The following is a 16598-nucleotide window of genomic DNA, read 5'->3' as shown; positions in this document are numbered from 1 at the left end:
CAACACAGCCCACATGTAAGGGACAACGGGCAGGAAGCACCTTGTGAGGTTCTCTGCTGACAAAGAAGTCAGGATAGGATGGTGCTAGAAGCTCACAGATGGGTGAGTTTCACAGAGACTAGCTGTTTGGATGAATAACGCCTGATTTTTGGTATGGTGTTGTGTCCTTCTAAGCAGGCTTTGTTCCTGGTAACTGAACTAGAAACGCTGAGGGTAAGTGTGCAGGGGAGTTAGATTTGAAGTTCAGTAGAAGGAATGTTCACCTAAAGGTTATGTCTTATCAAAAGACATATTATGGCAGCTTATGACCTTAAAAAAAAAGACTTTAAAATGTCTGAAGTAAAATGTGTTTTCTTCTCTATCAAACAATGCTTGGTGAGTGCCTGGAAAACAAGTACCATTGAAATGACAATTGTTATATTTCTATGACAATTACTAATATTTCTATAGCTGAAAACATACAAACATCACTTTTTTTACCTTGCAAGAGAAAAGAGTAGTTCTGAATTGGAGCCCTGAATCCATTTATCCTGAAGTATAGGACTAAGGCCTCCTTAGGTACAAATAAACACCAACTTTGAATAGAAATGCACCGTATAGATATATAAGAATCTAGGTGGGTAATTCCTTAAAAGCAATGTTATATTAAAAAGTGACTTTATAACTGAGTAATTTGACTGGGTAAGCTCTTTTACACTTTTTTTGTATGTGGTGATATGAAGCTACTGACTGGTTAGGGTCAAAATATCTAATCATCCCAATCAACCACGTTTATCCCATTAGAATAGTACTTATCTAATTATTTTCTTCAACTTTAGTTGACGCTCACAGTCTCACAGAATCACAACTGCTACCTACAGAAGACAGCACTGACTGGAGACGCTTTAAACTAGTGGGAGGGGAGTCCATCTGCATGCTACTACAGCTTCAAGTCTGAAATGCAGTAGTGGTTGCTGATAATTATGTGGCAGCACTGGGCAACTGAGTTGAACTGTCTGTTTGGATCAGCCAGTCTGACTCTGGTGGTCAAACTGGACGATCATAATGGCATCTCCCGTGAAATGTTTAGTTTTATCAAAATTCGAGTATTTATTTCCTAACAGTATTGCTAAAACGTTCCCTTACTGCAATAATTTGTACGTATTTTGTGTTTCTCCAGCTTGATCTCAGTACAAGAATGGAACAGAAATTCTGGATACTTCTCAGGTAGGTTGAGGAAAGTTCATTACGATAAAAGTTACTGAGCACAGGCACTGTGTTATGGGTTTGTTCTCGTAGTGTTCTTTATTAAAAAAAAAATGGTAGAAGTGTCATTAATAGACTTCAATTTGTGTTGTATTGCTTATATTAATTTGGCACAATCAAAACACTGATGTTTCTAAGCACCTGAAATGCACTTGGTTGCAATGAAATCTGTGTACCTACTGCCTGCAGGGGGCTGGGTGTCCAGGATGAGCTGGCATCTGCCTGCTGCTAGCACAGCAGGAGAGAGGGCAGAAGCAATGCACCACTGCGGCACGCAGAAATGTAGCTCTGCAAGATCAGCAGCATGGAGAAGGCCCTTACAATTCCATTTCAGGTGCAAATTCCTGCACAAGTAGGAGTATAGCTTAAGAGATTTTTGTCCCTGCTGACTGCTGAGGCTGTAGTCTACCTGGATGTGTTCGAGCCCTGGCTCTAAAAATGCCCCCCTTGCTCTTGCAGTACGTGCTCAAAGCTCTTGGCAGTTCCCTAGAGCAGCATGTTTCTTAAATCAGGTAATTTTCTATGGATCAAGGGGAAATGGACACTTAAGTGTTCAGAGACCACAGTTACCATTATATGGGAAGATCCAATGCCCCGTGGATCAAGTATGACCTGAGCATTTAATGGTTGTGGGGTTTTGGCTTTCCTTTACTAGCTCCAACCACAAGAATCATAAATGGGGAAGACTGCTTGCAGCAGGTTTTCAGTCTGGCTGAAAGAAAATGGCTAAATGAGAAAAAAAACTTTGACCTCAGATCAGAGTAGGTTTAAAAACCTTAGTATTAGCTTTTAATACGTATGCTAGGAAAGTATTTTGTTTAAAATTATGGTTTGAAGTAGATAAAAGCTGTTATTAAAACCTGACCTGTGGCCATGCTGCTGAAAGACGATCTTCAAAAATTAATATCCGATAATTGTATTTTAACTTTACTTTGTGGTAGATCCTCTTGTGGTAGACAGGGTCAACAGCTGGCTCTTAAATGCTTGGAATTTACAAAAAAAAAAAAAAAAAAAAAAAAAGCTAGTAATATTAACAATTCTACTGTTTTCGTTTTTAGTCAGCATGGTTGATCCTGTGAAATGCTTAGTAATTTCACTTCCTTGCAAAGACAGGATGCTTGGCACCTTGTGGCATGGTTTTTATGAGTTAGACCCAACTGTAAAAATGATCGAGTCAGATTCTGACCCCTCTTAAATAAGAGCAACATATTTTAAAAAAAAAAAAAAAAAAAAAAAAAGCAACAGATTTTAAGAAGACAAACCTGAGCACAAGATCGGTGCAATATGCACAGAGCAGAAGGGTTTCAAGTGCTTGTTCTAAGCAGCCTCCTCAGTGCAGATGGATCTTTGTTTTCCTTCCCCTTTCTTGACATAGTTAAGCCTTTGCTACGTCATCCTACTTAAAAGAGAAGATCCCCAACTGCTGTTCTTGCAGCCGCTTTCTTTACAAGCAGTTTGTGTGATTTACTGGCCACACTGTGAGAAGTCATTTGCTTTTGTCCTCTGCCTGGTCCCCAGGTGGTTCAGTGACACTCTGCATTACAAATTAGGAGTTGGTTGGATGCTCATCTGACTCCCAGCCTTTGAGGTTTGCCACTTCCCAAATAACATATTTCAGCAGTTGTGAAAGCTTTTATCTGGTGCTTTAGAATATTCCTAGCATATATTTTCTCTTTAAGACAACTTTGTCCCCATTACCAGCACAATGAAAACCATGCACTTTTCAACGTGTGTGGTAAACTCCTTGAAGGAGTGTCTGCTGAGGAGTGCTAAAGTCTAATAAAAGTAAGAAGCTTTTTCCATGAGGTATAAACAGCCTGTGAATCTCTCATCTCTAGGCCATCTTTAATACAGTATTACTAACAGTAAATACTCAAACTAACATCCACTACTCGAGTGGGTTTTAAGCTGCTTTATAAAGACAGATATAAAGAGTAAGGAGGAGGTGATAATACATACTTGAGGATGTAATTGTGTGTGAATTAAAAGACCAGTTCCCCTTCCTCCCGTCTCCAAACTGTTACTCATCCAAGTGTCTCATACTGTGAGTTCCTTGGAAAAGAAAATGTCTCTGTTTTTCTTTCACCTTGCGCTGAACAGTACATAAATAGTTAGTGCAGTTTCTAACAGATGTGCCATTGGATTTGACAAACTGCATTGTGAATCAGCAGCGGAGTCAAGGACAGAATCTACGTCTGTCCCCTAGATGAACTTGCTGAAGTGCTGCTCTACCTTTACCTCCACCTGCCTGCTACCAATGCCATAAAATGCAGTATTACTGAACAGTAAGCTTACATACATCGGTTTATTATAGTGAGACATCTTCCCAGGGAGGGATTTTTGGCACAGGAAAAAGTAGCCTCTGTTCTACCAGTTTTCTATGCAAGTACTTGTTCTTGACTTGGAGTCTTGTTGGTTTTTTAAACCATCTTATAGCTGGCTGAGCCAGCTGTGTGGCAGTGCTACATCTTGGCACACAAACGATCAGCATAGCTACTCGGTACTGGCAGCATTAAACACATTTTGAACTTTCCAGTGAACCACTGAAACCTTTACAGTGCTGTGTTACCAGGTACATAACAATCTCTGGGAGGGTGACACTACACAAAGGAGACGATGTGGCTGTTACGGTCTGAAGCACATGATGCTTTTTGGCAGATAAAAGCCAAAACTACAGCTAACTGAGAAATGTCCTCTGGGCTGTTGCTGCATGCAGTTTTATCTCCAGAGAAATAGCACAACAGTTGCATGAGGTTGCATGTTATTGAGTAACCTTTCTGGTGCGTTCTTACCTGCTCGAACCCCTTCATAGAAGTCGTGGCCTCTCTGAAAGACAAAGAAATAAGCTATTACAAATAAATTCTATTTATCCCATCTTTCCTATGCCACTTCTGCCAGAAAGGCAAGTACTCAGGATCCTGTTAAATCCCACTTGCACTGTTCTCACCTAGTCCTACTTTCTCATCCTTTATTAAAGAGTTGCATATGTTCTTGCTTAAATGCAGCCACAACTCTTACAATCAGCCTCTCGCTCTGCAGTTATCAGCCAACTTTCATGCAGTGCAAGCCCTCTCTGCATTACATCTCATGGATTTTCCTAAGGAGTTCTCCTAAGTTTCCTAAGGTGTATAGAACAGGATGGGAAATTCTTCAGAGAGAGGCCCCAACTTCATGAGTTTTGTACGTATTTTGCATACTTGGAACACTTTGCTGTTAAAAAGAATCCAGTTATTTTTGATAAAGGCTAAACTTAAATCCTTAAAGGTGCTTCACTAGTAATGGTGAAGCCATTAGTGTTTTCATATGATAACGATGCTATTCAGGCTCTACAACGTATCAGAATGAGATACACCACATTTTCACATGCATTTTTATTTAAAGCATTTACTTTAACTATAATCGTTTAAAATAAGATTTTGATAGATCTGATTAAATAAAATGTGACAAAACTAGTAAGGATTCCACTGGGAAGCTGAGATTTGTTCAGATAATCCAGTTAGCAACTCTGTTTTGCTGCGAGGATGACTTTATCACGTGTTGTCAAAGTACTCAGCCCTTACTACAGACAGTACTAAAGTCTCTTGCTTTCTTCAACAAATTTACCACTATCCTAAAGGCAGTGATATACAAGTGGTCCTATCTTACTGACAGGAACTGAGAACTACACAATTTATATGGAAGACTTTTACAAGAACTCCAGATTCTTAAAATTTATGGTCCAAATACAAAACTTTCTGAACTGTAACATCATGGTTTTCTTGACAACAGCCTCGTATCATTCTCATCTGACAATTACTAATATTGTCTACGTTGAGTTGCATAAGAAGACATGGAACTGGAAAAAAAGAAAGTCACAGCCTGACAAATGCACAAAGAAGATACTGAACATAAAAACCTATGAACTGTGAGCCCTTGACATAACCTGTGTAAAACAGCCTCTGACAGGCTTGCCCCCACCCTGGCTGGAAAGAGGCAGAGGTGCTCTTACCATGCACGCTTGGCTCAGCCTGTATTCCATCGTGAGCACGTCCTGCAAGCTCATGGAAGCTCCTTCTCTGAGCTGTCTGAGAGTCATCTTTAAGGACGTAGGTGACATCTTATTAATGGTCTGGGGAAGACATGAACAATTATTCTTGTTCTCTTCAATTTAGAAGCATTTATAAATCCTTGTTCTACATTTCCAAGACAGTAAGCGATGGCACTCTTCTCCCTGAGCTCATCCCTGGTCCTCCTGCTCCCTCCCACCGTGTTGTCACACCAAATAAATTCACCTGCATAAACTCTTACCAGCAAGATCCCTGGGGAGTGGGCCATCACTTGTGGAAAGCCTACAGCTCTTACGGTCACATCATTTCTGCCCAAATTACTGCTAGCTAGAGAATCTAATGCAGCTCGAAAGCCAGTTCCTAAAAGATTCTTTTGAATTGCTCTTAGGTATTACTGGTATTGTAGCAATTGGATTTTATTTGATAGAATAGAATAGCAAGGTAATACCAGCAAGATTAGCCACAAACTTGAAGTATTTGCTTTACAATCTGCAAAGACCAGGCAATGTAACAAGAAGAAAATCTTAGGGATTTAAAAGATATCTGGGATCTTGTCTGGGATCAACAGATAGTGCAGTAATTCAGACCTACATAGCTTTATGATAGGAAGCCTGGAGGTCTTGCCTTCCCTCTTTTGGTAGAGCTACAGGCTATAAATATTGTGCCACAGACAGGGTCTGTTTAAGGCATACAAACAAATGCTGTAAATCTGGCTCTCATGACTATCCTTCAATTAACAGCGTGCCAGTAAACAGTAGGGGGAGGTGGGGAGGACAAAAACCTAGTTAAGAAACCAGAACTGAGCTTTAAAGCTTTCAGGTTCGTGGAGGAAAGAAGTTAAATCTCATAGTGGCTGATCTTTGTTTTATTACTCTCAACAAGGCTCCTTTCCCTGTACACCCAACTAAAAGCTCTTTATTATTCACAGAACAATAGGCATTTCCTGTTAATTAGGACATTTGTACCACTCTACTGGGAAGTGGCAGATGGTAAGATTTGCCTCTTTATATGATTTTCAGGGCAGATATCAGACTCCTCACCCACAGACTGAAATGGCAGGTTTCCAGTCATCAACATTAACATTTTTTCTGGCTCCCAATTACTCTTCATCCCTCTCCAGACACCAGCTGATACAGCAGTGACCCATTTTGCCCAGTTAAGCTGGAAAACAGGCAATTGCTATACAAGCAGGAGGCTGTGCAGTCGTGACTTAAGCACTGGTTCTGTCATCCCACTTGATGCACGCTGACCATTTCGCTTGAGAGAGACTTTAGCTCAGAAAGAACCAGTGCTCCCCTTACTGGGAACAAATCTTCCCTTACTGGGTTCTTTGACCCTGGGAGTGCACCATTTCTCCTTTGCTTTGCTTCACGTTCTGTTATCTGGATTAGAAAATCTTTGCTCGGACCAGGCTGAATGGTGTGCACGGTGCAACTCAATGGTTCCCTAGGTGAAATGGTAATGCTTTCTGGGCAAAGAAAGCTCTGAAAAGGGGAAGATCTGCAAACAGCACTTAACTCGTCTTGTGCACCCAGCAGCTGCCTTGTCTTGGCATATCAATGAGGCTGAAGGAGGCACTGCTATAAATCAAGCTGAAGGAAGAGGAACAAGGGAAGAAAATGGGTAGGTGTGATGCAGAAAAATGAGTCACCAGTGCATCTATAAATAAATCCTCCGTACAAAGAGGAGGAGGAGATTGCTACTTGGGAACAAGCCTGAGAAGGAGATAGGATAGGCTGAAGTGGGAAGGGGAGGACTAAAATGCAAAGGATTAGCTGGGCTCAAAATGCGATGTGAATCCTTACAAGTCAGTTTGAAAATGGCTTAACAAATTTACTTTCTCCTCATTCATGCAGTCCATTTTAGTATCAAATAGGTGAAAGCCTATCTAGGAAGTAAAAATGCAGAAGTAGTGTAGACTGGACAGACCAGGACAGCTAGGAGAGCGTGGTTCACAGGACACTTGGGAATGGCAGGACTCACAGGGCCATTTTATTAATGCCAAAAGGTATCTCTGTGCCCAAGGTGCTGGTGTGTACCTCCAAACTAGGAGATGTTGTATTACATTGCGTTAACCTCTCGGTTAGCGCCTGTTCAATAAGCTTAGGGAGGTGTGTCATAATTATACAGCAAGGAAAAAAAAAAAAAGAATGAACATTCCTGCAACTAAATCGTTTATAGTCTCTGCATTTAATGTTTGCATGTGCTGTTGTTCCTGTGCCTGGAGATGAAAGCTTGGTTTCACAAAGTGACAGGAAACTATCAGCTGCAGAAATCCTAGAGGTGCTGTGATACTACTGATAAGGAGAACAACTCGTTTCACACAGGTCATCAAACTGCTATCAGGGATAACATCTGATAACCTCAGACTGCTGTGGTTTTGCCAGGTGATCCCTGCTGAGTGCTGTAGCCAGCCGCTGCTTTGTAGGTGCTATAAAATGCTCAGCCACCAGGGTGCAAGCTTCCATTCATCCTCCAGCCACAATTAAATTTAATTACTATTCTGCTTCCCCAGTAAAACAAAACCTCCAGTTTAATTGGCAAACATTTTGTGGTGAAACTATATTTGTACTTGATTTTTTCTTTTTTTTTTTTTTTTTTTTTTTTTTTTACATAAATCCATTTTCTTTCTGTGAAATATTCACAAAATGAAAAGAATCAGTTAAGGATTTAGTCCTATAAGCATTTCTTGCTTAGTACAGAACATGTGCTGTTAGAAACTTGTCTGAGATTAACATACATGTTTGCACTAACAAGCCTTGTACTTACTAGAAAATCATTTCTAACAAATTTCTGCAAAGACAGAAGCAGTTCATTACCACAGTCTGATTTCTTGTGCAGAACAAAAAATACACAATTGTTCAGGAATAACTCTTTTACCAATCATAGGAAAGAAAGTCTGCTATAAAGTCCTGTTAAATACACAAAATAAGAATCGAAGCAACAAAAGATCCATATTTTGGTTGAGGAATTTAAAAAATACACAATTGTAATTTTTAAGTAGATGATAAATTTAAGAACTAAATTAAAACTATGACAGAAATGTACTCTGGGAATCATAAGGAACAAAATTTATTTTTTTAATAGGGAAGATGTGAGTTATGAGGCTGAAGATGGAGCAAGCAAGTGTTGCAGGTTTGGGTACTTGGAGCAAATTTGGTAAAACAAGGAGTCCAGTTAACCAATTTCAGTAACAAAGTATTTCCAGAATCCTTGCATCTGTTGTAGTAAAACTGTATTTCAAATAGACAAACCACCCTTTAGAGACTACATGCTCGTTTAGAACATCTCCCCCAGGTCCGATGATATTTTGAAATTTTAAGATCGTATGAAATTATCTTAGGAAAAGCTATCTGTAAATAATCCTCGATTGTTTTCAACCTCATCAAAACTACTCAAAACGGTATCCCTGTAAAATCATACTGAACTTCGTAACGGCTGGAAATAAAATAGTAGGTTGTAACTCAATACTATAAAGAGCCCTCAAAAGTAACTGCTATTAGCATGCTATCAAACTGTCTCACAGACCTTAATATAACTACTTTTCTCTGCTATCTATAACACAGGGGGAAAAGTAAGGATCTGAATCATACAGCCTATATATAACTTGGGGAGAAAAATCATCATGTTAGTCTGTGGTAGAGTTCAGGTTTCCAAACACACAAAACAATTATTCTGAGACTAGCTTGTTTGACTGCTTTAATTAATGGAACTTGAATACCAGTGGAAAAGCATTATTAGCCTCCTCTGTCATTCAATTTTGCTTTCGTAGCACTTGTTGCAAAGTACTAGGCGTACTAGTTGGCATGAAGATGATTTGAAAATTTTCCTCTCTGTTTGAACTGTTTGAAAGTTCCAGGGACAAAATAATAAATCTTTAATTAAAAAGTATAAATAAAATTGTATGTGTTACCCTGAGTAATTACTCGATAATATTATGAAACTTACTGTTCCATCCTGAAAGTAGCAGGGGCAGGACACCTAACAGCAGTGATGCTACGGCACAGTTACATGCCTTCTGCTCAGTGGCAGTCTGTAGATGATAGTTCTGTTTTGTTTTACTACAAGAGCAGGATTCTGTAAGATATTTAAGCAAAGCTTTTGCTGGAGAAATGCTTGTGTTCCATCAAATTTTAAGTACTATTTGAATAATAATTAAAAAGACAAACTTTTATGATGCACCTGAATACAGGTACTTCAAAGGAGAAAGGGAAAATATAAAGACTTTGGATAAATGAGCTGCTTCTTGCTTTTGTGGCTGGAGTATGCAGGAAGCTTGTAGCATTACTGTACGCTTTTAGAGTAGGGACTACAACCAACACTCAGATGCATTAAAGAAGATAATAAATACTTTGATAAATTGCTTGCTATTTACCCAAATTAGATATCTGAGATGGAAGAAAACAAACAACATTGTTCTGTCACTGTTTTATTCCAACCTCTGCCAATAAAATGAGGAGCTATAAAAGGAACCTTTGTCACCATCAACCCCTGACTGTGGGGGGAAAAAGGGAAATCTTTTACTAGACTGCACTAGACAACATATAATGACATTTATGTTTTGTGGTTTCACAGAGGAATATTTTTCTAGGAGTAGAAATGCTTGCAATTGCATATGACTGCATGAGAACTTGAGGATTGCATCTGCTGGAGTTATGTAGTTTTGTTTACATTAATAAGGTGATTATAGACTGTGCCAAGATGAGAAAGTACAAAATCAGGCTTAATCTCTAACAGAAATAACACAAAGGCATTACCTCTAGCTGCTTAATGGCAAAAGGAGAACCATCTTCCTTTAATTTTTTAACAATTTCTTCCATGCTATTTGCTGAAAAAAGACTAAAAGAAAAAGAAAAGAAAAACATTAACTGCTTTGGTGCTTCAGCCTTCAGCTTCCCTATGAAATGCCAGTAACTGCGAAATTAGAAACAGAGCTTAACCAGGTGATTTGGCTTTTCTTAGCAATGTGTTCCCTGTCATTCAATTTTAAGTAACTCAGTTGACAGGCATCTCTTCCTTTACAGATCTCTAGCGTTTTAATACACCTCACGTTAGTGCTGATATTTATCTAAAAACTCTAATTACTACCGTCAGTCCTTTTTTTTTATATTTTTGTAATGCATCACGTTTTCAACTATCAACTGCTCCACTGGTTTGTTGCCAACACCATTCATCTTCAACACCTTTTAGCATCCCTGCCCATGGCAGGGTGTTGGAACTAGATAACCTTTACGGTCCCTTCCAACCCATGTGCTTCTATGATTTCATGATCTCCACTAAATCCATTTAGTTACTGTTGTCCTTCCTCAAGATTTTTAGCTTCTTATTGCTCTCCTTCCTTTCTGCTTTCTTTTCTGATACAAAGAAGTCCCAAACAGTCATAGGAATGACCTTGTTCCAATGAACATGAATGTGTTTTGTAATGTGTCCCTTCCAGACGAAAAATTACTCACAGAAAACCCTTTCCAACTTTCTATAAAAAATATTTCTTCTCATGTGCCATAGGGCAATTTAAAAGAATGGTATACCAATCAGGCAACTATGCTCAAAAGTATTTAATATACTGAAGACTGAAATATTTAATGAGCTTCACAAGGCACCCCAAAAACAAGTGTTTAAGTGGCTAACTTTAACGGCATCTCCATCACCTTACCTTTGGAACACTAATATACTGCTACTGGATTTAACTTGATGTTTTCTGTCCAAAGGAATAAAAAAGAAGAAAGATCCACAAATACCTGTTAATCTTCTCCATATGTTCATCAAGTACAAACTCCTTTTCTTGATCAATTTTGCTCTATTTAAAAAGCAAATGCATATTTTACTTGGTTATTTTAGACTGTCTGAAAAGCCTACCAGTACTGACAAATTTCAGCGAGTTATTACAGAAATAACATAAATGAACATGTAATGTTCATAAGATGTTTTTAATGAATTAGCTTTACAGTATGCATAATGAACCTCTCGCTTCATCTTGTGAATGTTAAAGGTGTCATCTCATGCAGTGTTTGCTCTGAGCTAGAACATATGTGCATTTGACAGAGCGGTTATATTGTATGCAAGTAATCACAATTATTCTATCAATATGTTTCTATCAAATATACTAAGAAAGCCAGTGTAGATAAATATCCTCAAGAACCTGAGAATGTAGCAGACAGGAAAAGGAGATGTTTGGTTTCCTTAAATGTATACAGATGCATATACATGCATGTGTAAAAAATACATAAATAAAAGCATGTACCTTTCTTCTCTCAGTGATTTTACAAAAATTTAGACAACTAAAAGGTTGGAAAGACCTGACGGATTTATGTGGAAAGGCTGTCAAATGTTTTAGATCTTCTGGCACTAAGGGGCTTGGGACACAGGCAGATGTTTTAACAGCAGCAGCTGAAGCTGAGACAGAGGCTCCCTGTCAATTCAGCTCCGATCACTAAAAATATGCAGCCTCCTTTTCCATAAAATGTCATCCTGTAAAGCAGCATACCGCAACATATACTTAATTCTATTTCATAGCTTTCTATTTATCGAAGTATTTAGTGCCACTGTTTGTCATTAACTTATCCAATGTATTTTTTAATTAATCTTTATTTATGAACTTTGTAATTCTAGAGCAGAAATAGCAGGAGTACCATTGCTCATTTTAAATCAGCTGCTCATTTTAAACAACTGGGCAATAATACTCAGGGTGACTGACTTCAGTGAACCCCCGTTTGGCTCCAGAAGTTCCCTTTCTTCTGAAATAAAATTACAACACACATCAATACAGCTGAAATAGCAGCTGAATAAATCCACTGTAAAGCCCAAACCTTTTATTTTCATGCCCATTGTTATGTGGGGCTAACACAAGTGCTAAATATATGTTATCAATACAGTTAAATTCACCTCCAAAATCTACGGGTTTGTCCACTGGGAGAACAGCACCTTTTTCCCCAGGAAAATGTTGCTTTGAAGACCCCATATGCTTTCATTAGAACCTATCTGCACTCTGCTAATATGGACCCTGTAGATAAGTGCTGTGTTTATTTATAGTCTTTTAATTATCTCAAGGTTACAAACTTACAAAATATTTGAGAAATTAATGGAACAATGTTAGCTCTTAAATTCAGACTTTGAACCTTGCCTACAGATGGTATGCATCACTGTAATGCTAAAATTCACATCAAATACATGAAGTTAGCGTAATTCTTCAGGTCAATAAAGAAAAAGGGGATGGAAAGATAACATCCACTTCAAAGTGAGCAGCCTAGTATTGAATAACTGGCACTGTAACTTCTGCAGCCTCTGGAGCACAATTATGGTTCTTCTCCCTTTTGTTTGTATTTGTCAGAAACCCTGGATTTCAGGATAACTCCCTAGATTGCAGTTGCCATCACGTACCACTCTCATTCTGCTATTGGCTATGTATTTTGCCTTCTGTAAAGCATGCTAGAAATCAGAGAGAAACAGGGAAAATTAAACAGCAGTGTATTTTCTGCATCACTATGCTACCAGCTGGGAACCTGTGTAGAACAAACAGAAGGAAAGAAGTTGCTGACCACTACAGGAATGAAAAGGAAAGAAAGACTTTTAAATTCCAACTTTGACCACTGTAGGCATTAGCACTACAAAGTACTATTTTAGAGAGTGGAAGGAGTACGAAAACTTATTATTTTATAACCATAAAACAAATAATCAGCAACAGGAAAAAATGATTTGTATTTACATACACTTAACTAACATTTCTGCTTGATTTCAGTAATGAAACACATTACCTTCACGTGGTAAGAGTTCAGTAAGTCTGCAATATTTTCTTTTGAAGCAGATTTCAATGCTACCAGGTCTCTCTCTAAGTCAGGTAGCTATAAAAAATAAGATTTCATTAAAAGTAAGTAAAGCAAAATGTACTTATTGAATCATTACTGCTATTACAATAGTACTTTATAGTATAAATGCATTTATGTATACATGCATTAACCATACACATAGAGCTAAAAAAAAAAAAAAAACACCACACACACAAAATGTTTTGACCAGGTGTTGAAGAAGTACCAAGTAAGCAATACAAGGAGCTGGAGTTCACTTTGCCACAGTGTCGAACCATCTGGATTTGAGCGTGTCTGCAGTGATCAGCAAAAAACTGCTTCCTGAGCAGACCCCTAGTGCATTGCTGCAGCTGAAGCAGGTAAAGCCAGACTTTCTGAGGGGAAAGAGCAGGAGCCTGGCAACCATGCTGTGCTCAAAATAGTATCTGTCAGCCTGCATATCCAACCCGTTCCAACAGTGCAGTCACAATGACAGCCATGAATCTTTTCATAGTGAAAGAGCCAGTTGCAGTTTCTCCTTCACTTATATTCACTTAAAGTACAGGAACGTTATGACTCTGATTTTACTGAATATGCTAATTTTTACATTTTCTCACAGCTGCTGGAAGAAGCAAATAGGCTATCTATTAAGGAGACTGATAAAGAACACATTAGTTGGCTGTTACCTAAATTAGAGACTTGTGGTTGTATAAATAACCACTCATTTCAGACACTGTTGTCTAAATTGTACCCAGAAAGCAAACTACGGAAGTGGTGAAGGCAGTAAGAGAGGATGAAGGCAGAGCATACCATTTTTCAAGCAACTTCAATTATGCTCAGCAAATCATGCCCTTAAACAGCAGCATCGTGACGACAGCAACATTTGCTGCCTCTTGCAAGCAAAGCTGTCACTAGCTGAAAAGTGTTACAAGGACAGCCTAACAGTACCTGACAGCTCCTGTTCCCAGGGCAGGGCCAGCTAAGACAACTGCACCTCTGCGTACACTCAGGTTGCTAAATGTATGCTGGTGGGCTCAACCACTCCAACTTGTCATTGCAGTGCCAGGATGAGCCCGTGCTGGCTCTGGTTAGCAGTTTACCTTTTCTGATTCTACAAAATGTGTAGCGATGCCCGCTTTCAGCACATCTCGTCCTTTCAGCCGAAATCCTGTTAGTGCGAGGTAATAGCCAATCTTTCCTGAAAGTCTTGGCAAGAAATATCCTCCACCGACGTCAGGGAAAAGGCCTGTAATAAGCAAAACAAACAAAAAAAAGAAAGTGAGGAGAGAACTTGTCCCAGCCATGCATGTAACTCGGTTATTTCTGCTTGTCTCACTTCCATCTCCCTGACCTGGGCGCGGCTTTCTTGCCCCAGTTTCTCCTTGACTTGGTTTGGCATTTCTCTGTCATCTAAACCCTTGCTAAAAGCAAACCCTTGAGCACCTTCCAAATTGTATTCTTTCCACTGGCACGTAATTTACAAACATATACCAGACTATAGTCTTTATTCTATTTGCCTACAAACTGAGAAATTCCTAGATGCCCAAAGAATCGAGTGTTCTCCCAGCAAACAACGGGCAGAGAATTATAGAATGATTTGTGCAAACTTGAACTGGAAGCTGCTTTTTCTCTGAAATCTTCTATTATGATAAAAATCTTACACTGCTGAAGGACCTCCTGAAAGCAGAGGCACAATATGCTGTCTTAATACCTCATCCTTTGACAGGACTATGACTAACCTGCAATTTTAAAGGTTATAAAACTTTCCAGTGTAGTGACTGTCTTACGTTTTTTTACTCCACAGAATACAGTAATTAAAAAAAAAAAAGTGAATAAAATATAAAACTTTTAATAAAAAATATAATTGAAAAATATATAGCTTTTACCAAATTCTATGGAAAAACATTTTTTGTTTCCACAGGAAAGCTTAAATATTTTAAGTCGTCACTTTGTCAATATCTACCTTTTTCTGTTACATAATCACCCACAAAATAATTTCAAACAACTTTTATAACTTCTAGTATACTTAATATTAGGAAAACAGGCTTAGCTGTCTCAGTGTCAGAAATCAAATGGAAAGAAGCTGAATGTACAGTTACTACTTGGAAGTAATCACCAGTGGAGGATTCATGAGACTGCAAGTCGTCTGAATAAATTAATTGTGGGGTATTTTTGAGTAGATAAAAAAAAAAAGATAAATGAAACAGAAAGCATATTACAAATAAGAAACTCAGAAAAGAGTTGCCAAAGCAAAGACTAACGGGCAAGATTAAGATGTACGGAAGGAGTTTAAATGGTGTTCTGATAGAAAATGGCAATTTTTCACTCTAACGTATTTGCTTTCATTCAAGGAGTCACTCGTATATATTATATAAGGACTTACTGCAAATATTTTGTGATGTGGGCAGTTAGTGGGTCCTGAATATTCCTCTCCCTTGGATGGAATCAAGGGAAGGCTTCTTTAAATCATCACTTCATTGTCTTCTCTCAGTAATCTCTAAAAGTTCATTGCTGCTTTATGTTCTCACTCATCTCTCGACCTCCCCTCTGGCTCCCTTTTGGTCCTCCCTAAATTCTGCAGCCTCTAATACATCACAAGTTGTTTTCAGGAGCCACTTCCTATCAGTTAATCCCGCTGATATGGGTGTTGCCCATATTTATTGCCTGATTTATTCCCCATCCTACAGGCTACTGAGACATACAGCTCTTCTAAAATGTTCAATGTCTGGGTGGCACCCTTCAAAAGCCCTAAGCTGTATTATCTCCATCTCATCACTTACCTTCTTTTTCATTTGCAGTCACTTTATGAATAGTCTACTCCACATTTTACCTTCTCAGTTTGAGCCATCAGATCTATAATGTTGGTGCCAAGACTGCCATTTAGTTTTATATTTCTATTCATCTGTCTCTTCTTGGATTTCCTACTACTGCAAAAGAATTCCTTCATTTCAAAATGGAAGTTCTCTTACAAATCCCCTCCAAAGCAAAAAGGCAATTATATTATTCTTCCTATCCATCAGGACTGCAACAACCTTCTCCTCTTTGCTGTAATTAAAATACTGGTGCTGAACTATTACTCTTCCTGTGGTCACATTAGTTTCCCTCAGATTCCAGAGGAAAAGCAATCTTCATGTTGGGATTTATAGGGCTATTTCACACAGCCATACACAGCAAAAATAATTCTAAATAAACTAGAATGAATTTAAGTTGCTTCAGAAGTCAATAAAACTAAACTGAATGAAGATCTCTTTAGTTAGAACAGAATTTACAAGCAGCGTTAGTGAAGGTGTAGCTAATCCACTTTAATTCACTCAGCTGCTTAAGAGTATAGACCACTATAGCTTCTACTGTGTCCTACGTGAGGTTCTTGTCTTCCTTTCCTCTTAAATTTTTACTCCTCTTGTCCCTGTTCTAAGTATTTCTCCTAATGCTCTCAATACTGCTTCTCAGATCTTTCTGCTTACTATTCAGTTTCTCAACATATTCCATATAATTGATTTTTTTTCCTTTTGGTGTTTTTAACTAA

The 16598-nt window shown here is 38.4% G+C and overlaps 1 protein-coding gene across 2 annotated transcripts in view; it reads right to left on the bottom strand.

The window, feature by feature from the left end:
• Positions 1–16598, bottom strand: part of HIBCH (3-hydroxyisobutyryl-CoA hydrolase) — a 42008-nt gene that overhangs the window by 3247 nt on the left and 22163 nt on the right. For both annotated transcript variants that reach the window (XM_084523706.1, XM_084523707.1), the window contains 6 exons: positions 14173–14318; positions 13043–13129; positions 11030–11088; positions 10049–10130; positions 5234–5353; positions 4038–4071 (listed from right to left, as the gene is read on the bottom strand). In XM_084523706.1, coding sequence (XP_084379832.1) covers positions 4038–4071; positions 5234–5353; positions 10049–10130; positions 11030–11088; positions 13043–13129; positions 14173–14318 — 528 coding nt within the window. The remainder of the gene's footprint in view (positions 1–4037; positions 4072–5233; positions 5354–10048; positions 10131–11029; positions 11089–13042; positions 13130–14172; positions 14319–16598) is intronic.

This window comes from Aythya ferina (assembly GCF_964211825.1).
Source record: "Aythya ferina genome assembly, chromosome: 6".
Taxonomy (NCBI): Eukaryota; Metazoa; Chordata; class Aves; order Anseriformes; family Anatidae; genus Aythya; species Aythya ferina.
Note: the sequence above shows the minus strand (reverse complement) of the source record. Positions and strands in the feature narration are given on the sequence as shown.